This window comes from Sorex araneus, chromosome 2, assembly GCF_027595985.1.
Source record: "Sorex araneus isolate mSorAra2 chromosome 2, mSorAra2.pri, whole genome shotgun sequence".
Classification (NCBI taxonomy): domain Eukaryota; kingdom Metazoa; phylum Chordata; class Mammalia; order Eulipotyphla; family Soricidae; genus Sorex; species Sorex araneus.
This window is the reverse complement of record NC_073303.1, coordinates 366,989,183-366,997,788: the sequence shown is the minus strand read 5'-3', so window position 1 is coordinate 366,997,788 and position 8,606 is coordinate 366,989,183. Positions and strand designations below refer to the sequence as shown.

At 50.3% G+C, this 8,606-nt stretch overlaps 1 protein-coding gene across 1 annotated transcript; it reads right to left on the bottom strand.

Moving 5' to 3' along the window:
* Positions 1-1,140: 1,140 nt before the first annotated feature.
* PMAIP1 (phorbol-12-myristate-13-acetate-induced protein 1) lies at positions 1,141-6,353 on the bottom strand. Its single transcript, XM_055127136.1, has 2 exons — positions 6,159-6,353; positions 1,141-3,460 (listed from the first exon to the last, which is right to left on the bottom strand). The coding sequence occupies exons 1-2, from the start codon at positions 6,214-6,216 to the stop codon at positions 3,354-3,356; spliced, it is 165 nt and encodes a 54-aa protein (XP_054983111.1). The 5' UTR covers positions 6,217-6,353; the 3' UTR covers positions 1,141-3,353.
* Between the last annotated feature and the right edge of the window lie 2,253 nt (positions 6,354-8,606).

The window sequence follows — 8,606 nt, the reverse complement described above, 5'->3', positions numbered from 1 at the left end:
CCTAAAATGAGACAAAGAGAGAGAGAGAGAAAAAGGTGTCTGCCAAAGAGGAAGGCTGAGGGCGGGGGGTGGCTTGAAAGGGTGGGAGGGAAACTGGGGGCACGGGTGCTTGAAAATTATACTAGTGAAGGGATGGGTGTTGGAGCATTGTGTGGCTGAAACGCAATCATGAAAAATTTTGTAATGCTCTATCTCATGGTGATTCAATAAAAAAATTCAGATCATAGTACATAGGGTCTTGAGACTAAAGAAAAGTAACTTATGCATAGATCCATTGACAGGTAACTTCCAAATATATGCGTGTGTGTGTGTGTGTGTGTGTGTGTGTGTGTGTGTGTGTGTGTGTGTGTATGTATGGGGAGAGAGAGACTATTGAGGTTTTTCTTATCAACATAAATGCAAGTCAAAGTAACAAAGTCATAGAAGCTTCTCATCGGTTACTAGATACTATTATACCCTTATACCTATGTGGTCCCATTGTTCTCATAAAACACAATTCTCCTATCGGAAGATTGGGGGTCACCGGGGACCGTGGCTGAGCCCCACTGTATGTCTCCTGAAGACACACTTTCTCCCAGGCAGTAGGTGGAAGTGGCGGTCTCATGGCACGCCCTGTCCCTTCTCTAGCTGACATCCCCAGGGGTCCCCTTCTTCCTGTGGCTCTTCCTCCCTCCCCACAGAAGGGAGATAAGACTTTTACCTTCCAAGATGACAGCAGTCTCTGGCGGGCAGGGCTGGGCTAGAGATGTGGCTCCGAGATCAAAGTGGCAAACTGAGGGTATCTTTCTGGTTCCCACACTCAAACCGGAAGGCCACTTGGGCTACACCTACTTCTGCACATGAAGCAAGACTTGCTGGGGGGGGGGGGAGGGGACAGGGGGCGGGGGCAGAGGAAGGACGCAGCCTGCGGTCACCTGAAAGGAAACCTCACGGGAGCCATTCTCCTCCAATCCCAGGGCACAGCCTCCGGAGGCACTCCAGCCGAGAGGCCTGGAATGCAATTTCTCTCTTTCACCATTTCCTCTCCCAGTTAAACCGTGTCCCCGGACAGCAGGAAGTGTGAGTGCTGGTGGAAATCATTTCAAATGTTTGTGTTTCGCAGCGAAGGTGGCAGGAGGGAAAACAAGCAAAGAGCAAAAGTGGTGGCAAATTTTAGCAATAGTTTATTGCTACAGTATCAAGTTTTACTATGAGTATGTACATAGATGAATGAAATAAATGGAGCATGAACAGGGTATACATATATAGAAGTAGGAAAAGGACTCAGCTTCTGGGGCTGAACCTAGCACATGGCCTACCTGGGTTCGATCCCTCACATCCCACAGGGGTGATTCCTGAGTGCAGACGCAGGTGTAACCCCTGAGCATCACGGATGCAGCTTCTGGGCTATGGAGGTTGCTCAAAGGTTGAAGTGGACTTTTTTTTTTTTTTGCATGGGACTCAGTGCCAGGCTGTTTTCACTCAGGTGCCCCAGAGGGGGCGGGTGAGAACCCTCCCCACCCAGAGGGACCCAGCCCCAGCAGCCGACCTCCACTACCCAACTGCTGCCACGCTCCAGGCCGCTTTCCAGACACATTATAAGACACTTCCTACCCATTTTCCATAATTATCATATTTGATGGAGTTTAGACAGTAGGCAACAAATCATAGAGTAATAATGTGTGTGTGTGTGGTGTGTGTGTGTGTGTGTGTGTGGTGTGTGTGTGTACCTCTCGGAGAAGTAAGCTACCGAGAGTATCCCGCCCGCACAGGCAGAGCCTGGCAAGCTACCCATAGCGTATTCGATACGCCCAAAACAGTAACAATAGGTCTCATTCCCCTGACCCTGAAAGAGCCTCCAATTGTTGGGAAAGACGAGTAAGGAGAGGCTGCTAAAATCTCAGGGCTGGGAGCAATAGAGACGTTACTGGTGCCTGCTCGAGTAAATCATTGGGAAGACAGTGATACAGTGATGTGTTTAAAATACAGTTACCCACCATAAATAGTCACACTCCGAAATGCCTCTAGGCCAGCAAAAAAACATTGCAACTAAACAAACTAAAAAAGCCTTAAGTAACACTGAAGAAAAACAAGAGACTGAGGTAATTTTTTTTCCATCTAAAGTGACTATCGCCTACGTTAAAACATTCTTAGTAGCAGGATTCAAGTAGTTATGAAACTTTTATGTCTAAACCTGAAAATGCAACTTTAAGTAATAAACATTTTGGAGTAAACAAAACACAACCCTATCGTTATAAATAGATGAAAATAAATAAGGTTATCCCTATAGAAATTCAATCCTAGACCTTCTTTTTCATATATTTTGGGATTTTGTTGATAGTCTGGACTTCTAGTAACAAAAAGGAAATTCTTCTAATGCAAACTAAATTGTGTAGACCAATGTGAGTAAATAACATTTTAATTGTGGATAGGCATCTTTCCTTTTCCTTAATAAAAGTTAAATCCCAATTACAAAACATGCTTAATTCTCTTAAAAGATCCTTTCTTATAGCTGATTATGACAAGAAAAGATATTTTACAGTTATTAAAAACATTTTGAAACACTCATTTCTCATCAACAGTTACTTGATAATAACACAGTTTGTCTAAGTTTTGATTACAGCAGTAAAAGTTCTAATTCACTGTTTTCCCCCCCATTATTACCAGTTAAACAAAATCCCCAGGCTCTTTTAACACTCAAACTGTAAGACTCCTATTGACATTAACAGTCGTACTTCTTCCAGTCAATCTTCTTCCCAAAGGACACACTATCCAAGGTATTTTCAGTGAAAAGAAACAAACTCTCAAATCTTTGTTTTGTAGTGACCCGTGACATCAACATTCAGCCTGAGACCCAGTGTTCTCAGAAAAAAAAAAAGATCTTGTTTACATTTAACAAGCTAATGTGTATATAAACCAAACATCATGCCGTATGCTGGAGTTGTCAATCAAAAGTAGCAACAAACACAGAACAGATTCTGCCTTGACCCCCCACTCCCAGCTCCCGGACCCACTCTGCACTCAGCTCTTCCACTCTGAGCCTGGGCATCACTCTGCTGCAAAAAAACACTAGAATTCTCTAAACAAAAACAAAGTTATAAATCATCAATCCCTCCTGCGGGAAGCCTCTTCCAGGCCGGCTTTAGAATCCATGAAGTGGTTGCATCATGTTCTTCCATCCCAAAGAAGTATTTCTGGGGACCCTCTTGCAGAAATTCATATTTGAGAAATTCCGGTTTCATTCTTCCAGGGCAGCTACGCAGCACGCTTTCCCATTTTTCTCCTTGACAAGGTCATCAATCCCTGCTTGGATGTGCGCCTCCCAGGGGAAGGAGCCCGCTGAGAGGAGCCACGCCCCTGGGAAGCATCGGTGCTCAGGTTCCCGAGTGGAAAAGTTTGGCTATGAGGCTGAGGATCTTCTGCCGGAAATTCAATTTGTCGCCAATCCTCCTGATCTGTATGGCACACTCCATCTCGGGCTCTGCAAAGGAAGGCAAACAACAGCATGAAGCGAGCAGCAAGCAAACTGCACCCCCAGGGCTGGGTTCCAGCCGGGAAGATGTTCCTCTATATTTCACGGCTTAATGTCACTGCTTAATAATCACATTCGGTTGTCAATATTTTTGCTTTGTGTGTGTGTGTTTGTTTGTTTGTTTTCCTTCCCCACTAGTGCTTTTACAGGAAGCTTTGAAAATAAACCGTTCTGAAGGTGGCGAGGTAGTACAGGGTTTAAGGCAAAGGCTTGACTTGCATTCTGCTGACTCTGGTTCAATTCCCAGGACAAACATGATCCCAAAGCACTGCCAGAAGCTAACCCTGAGTGCAGAGCCAGGAGTTCATCCTGAGCCAGGTGTGGCACCAAAACAACTCTCTACCCCACTTATTTGTGCAAAACATACAGAATCTGCTACAATTTTACAGTGATGAAAAGTCCTTATAGGTAGCTCCAGGGCTAAAGGCAAACCTAGGTTCAATCCTTAACATCACCGACCCCCAAACACCCATTAGGATGTAACCCCCGCCCCCGTGGGAAAAAAAAAGACCAAAAAAAAAAAAAGCCATAAGATCTTATTCCAAAATTAAGCTAACATTCTCTAAAATAAAATTGGGGAGGAGAAAGGAGAGTGTGGGCCACACCCACGGATGCTTAAAGCTTTTCCCTGACCCCACTCAAGGATCACTGCTGGTGATCTAGAAGACCACCTGGGTGGTGGGAATAGACCCCGGGTAGGCTGCATGTAAGACAGGACATGCTCTATTATCTTTTCCCTTCTAAGATTTTTAAAAAATGTACATTTTTACTCTGAGTCAAATTCTTCCAAGTCTAACCTGTACTTCTGCCTTTATGGAGTGAAAAAGAATAGAGGGAATTCATATGCTTACTGTATCTTTTAGAACTGGGATATTATAATTTACTGGGAACTAAGAAAAATGGTAGTCAAAATCTAATTTCTTTTTTTCCCCCTAATCTAATTTCTAAGTTAAGTTTTATGAAAATAAAATCAACACCTAAACCTATAGTACCTATTTCATTTCTATGTTCTTGGGTACTTCAAAGAGCTATTCAGGGGCCCTTCAGTCCATTTTTGGAGCATGATGTAAAAATTACAAATTCTGGGGCGGCGAGGGATGTAGCTCTGTGGAATAATGCTTGCCTTGCAGCAGGAGGCCCTGGGATTCAACCTTTGCCAAAACCCCAAAATTATTATGATTATAAACTAAAACTGGTTCTTTTGTGAACAGTCCTGAAAAAAGCTCTATTCAGGCAAAACCAAATTTAAAATTGAAGTATGTACAAAAATTGGAAGAATACAGCAAAGCAGATTTTTTAATCTAGTTTTTAATCCCACCCTCTATAAAAGCTGGTGAAAGTGTTCATCATCCCTGACAAGAGACCTAGGTTATTAACAGATTGTCCTTTAAAAAGAGTAACATTCAGCTACTCATTTGGGAGGCCCAAATTATAAAAAGTAAAATGCCTCTTTTACAATGCAGGGGTGCAGGAGAGGGCTCCTGGGCTGTTTATCTTTCGTTACACGCCTACAAATGTGTTGATAAAAAAATCCTCTGAAATTATGTGAGGTGAAGGACATTGCCTGAGACACTGTTTCCCTTCCACAGCATCTGTCAGTCTACGTTAAAATTCATTCAAAAGTTACGTCACTTATAACTATTTCAAAATGAAAAACGAGAGGACTAACTTCGCATCTCGAAGGGGCACCTTCCCGCCGGCCCTGGTTACTGGGAACCGGCGTGGCCCAAGGCTGGTCAGAGTTCAAGATCACTAAAGGTGCTTAGGAGGGTTTCTCGCCCCCGCCAAGAGCCGACAGCGGCGGGGTACGCCCGGGCAACCCCTGCAGAATCACGTGCAGGGCGCCCCTCACTGAGCCTGTGCGGACACCGGCTGGCTGCGACTGATGTAACCGCGGTGGGGCCCCGCCCCGGGGGCTCCCCCGTACGACGTCTAAAGGGGACAAGGGAAGGAGGGGTGGGCTGGAGAACGTATTTGATGGGGCTAAGCTGTCGGGAAGGGGCAGATTTTTAAAACGGGCAGGGATGGGCAACCTCTAGACTCCTTCGCGCACTCAAGGGCACTGGGCCGGCCCGAGAAGCTGGACTTTCTTTCTGGGCTCCTGAACGCACGACGGGGCTCTCCCTAAACCGGCCGTGGGGAGGGGGGCGGGGGGCGGGGGGAGCAGCTTTGTGCATGAGCTGGGGCTGCGGGGCGGGGCGTTATAGTTGCTTTTGTTAGTGTTGGGAGTTTGGGGAGTGGGGGCAGTAACAGGATCAGGGCGCGCTAAGGTTCGCTCCCCCCACTTGCCATCTGTCCGTCGGTCCGTCTGTCCGTCGGAGGGAGCGCTGGGAGGCCAGGCCGGGCGGCTCTCGGCCTCTCTCCCGTCTCCACCTGCCGTGGCAGGGACTTTCTCCCCGCGGCTGTCACCGGCACTTGCACTTTTTCCTCGCTGGCCCCGGGGATGGAAGGCCGGCGTCGGGCAGCGCCCCTGCGCGCCCCGAAAGGCAGCTGCATCCCCCAGGTGCCCCCCACGCCGTCCCGGCCGGCCCAAGCCACCGCCCGGGTCTCGCCCAGGTCCCCGGCCCGCACCCGCACCCGAACCCGTAGTGCCCCAGGGCCGCGGGGCAGGCGCCAGGCGCCCCCCGGGGTGCCCGTCGCTCCCTACCTGCCGGAGGCCGCGGCGGGCTCGGCTGCGCGTTCTTACGCGCCTTCTTCCCAGGCATGTTCCCACGCAGCGGCGGGACCCTCGACTGCAAGACCCCCGGGGAGCGCGGGCCCCCTGAATCCGAGCACCTGGCGCGGGGCTAAGGCGACCGAGCCGGGGAGACCGGGCGGAACGCGGGCTGCGCGGGCTGCAAGGAGCGAGCGAAAGGCGCGCCCCGGGGCCCGCGCGCGCCTCTTATGGGGACTTCCCGGTGACGCCCGCGAAACCCGAGCCGGGCCCGCCCCTGCGCCCGCCCCCGGCCGCCGCCGCGCGCCCCGACCCGGACCCGCGGGGATGCCCCTCGCAGCCACCTGCCCGGGCACGTTCCCCGCCGCCGCCTGCCTGGCGGGGTACGAAGGGTGTCCCGAGGGGGCGTCCGCCGCGGGCCTGGGGGGGGTCTGCAGAGTGTGCCGGCGGCGAGCGCTGCAGCCACCCGAGGGGGCGTCCGCCGCGGGCCTGGCGAGGGTTGCAGGGATTCCCGGCGGGAGAGTCCCCGCCTTCGGAGAGGCCACTGGGGCTTCGTCTTTTTTGTCTGCTTGGGCAATTCGAGACTTTTTGAAACGAGCCCCAGAGTGAGGAAGGGAAAGGAGATTCCAGAGTTTGGAGGGATGCAAAAAAGAACTTTCCTAGACAGTGGCGTGGATGCCAGAGGCCAGGGGAGGGAAGTACCCGGTCAGTCCTGCCGGGCAGTTGGTTTTCCGATAGGAACCCTGGAGGACAGCAAACGCCCTTCCTGTTTGGGGGGCTGGAGGAGGGGGATGTGCAGAGGAGAGGAAGGACACCCCCCCTCCCGTCAGAGCTGTGGCTTGCCAAGTAGAGCACATCGTGATAACCTCCGGACTCCTGTCCCCGGAGCGCATAGACAACGACAACTTTCAAATGTTTTGGTGGCGGGATGGTCTGAGGGCTCTGGGAACAGGAAATCCTTTGCAGGATGTTTGCCTGCCCCGTGATTCCAAAGGGAAGCAGCAATCCCGCTTTCCACCAAGGACAGGAGAAGGCCCCGAGTAACCACCGAAGCTTGGCTTCTGACCGCCCTGGCCACCTTAGGATGCAAAAGCAGAACTTCTGATGGAGAACGCGAATTGCCCAAGGCCACCTGGACAGGCAGACAGACAGCGGCTTCTCTGAACCAGGAGCAAGAGAATTCCGCCGCAGTGGCTTTATCCGGAGGCCCCGTTTATTAGGAAATGTAGGTTCCTATATTTAAAAAAAAAAAAAAAAAAGCAGCTGTTGCAGAGGAATTATTTCATGTGGCGGGACTTCCTAGAAATTTGGCTTAATTCTCAGCACGGGTCTGCAAAATGCCTTGCGCAAACTTAAGATCGGTTACCAACATTTGGTTACCAATATTTTTAAATGAAGGAATTGCATGGAAAGCCCCCCTCCTGCCCCCCCCCCCGCCATAACTGGCGCCTCTTGGAAAATCAGCTGTAAAAACATGGGGTCAATTGTTCCAAAAGCACAGAGCACCCCAGCCAGCCTCGTGGCCACCGCTCTGGGTGGAGACAGCCCTGAGGTGGGGGTCCCCTCTCTCCAGCATTCTGCTGTTTGCTTTTCTCATTTACATTATCTGGCGACCACGGGCATTATATCTGGTTTACTTAAATCATTCCATCAAAACAAGTCTGCAAGGGTTTCTTTAAGGCTGAGGCACTGTGTTCTGTAAGTGGACAGAACTGCTCCTGGGGTCAAACAACTTCACAAAGAGCACGGCAAATAAGGACTGCTAAGAGTAGGTGGCTGTGGGAGCGGCTCCCACGTGACACAGCAAACCAACATCTATCTCCAACCTGGGGCTCCCAAACGTCTTCTGGCTCTCTGTGACGCCAGGAACCCCGTCCATTTCCTGATTGGATAAATTCAGGCACGTGAGCATAGCTCAGGCCCACTGCAATGCAGGGAATACATGTCAGAAAAGAAAGGCAGATGATAAGCCTTGTTTACTTGCCATCCCCAAGAACCCAGAAGTTTTCAGTGGCCCGTTTGCTCTGTGACACATCAACAAAGGGTGTGTCGCTCCCCACCTCTGACATTATCATGATAAAAGGTTGTTGTTCCCGGGCACCGTGAGTTACAAACCTGAGCCAAGTGGTGCCTTTTCAGAGAATTGCAAATTGAACTTGCAAGGAGTGTTGGGGGCTCTCTGGAGGGGCAGGGGTGACCTCAGAGGAGGGCCAGGTGTGACCTAAGCTCCCAGCCTTCCCCTCCCAGAGAAAAGAACTATTAATGCAGGGTATTTGAAGAATTTGGTTTTGACCATTATTCACAAAAGGAAAAGGAAAGAGAGCACCAGCAAGAAGGAAAGTGTCTCCCTTAGAGGGAGGCTGGGGGCAGGGGTGCGGGGTTAGGGGTGGTGGTGGGGAAACAGGGGACATTGGTGGTGGGAAATGTACACTAGTGGAGGGG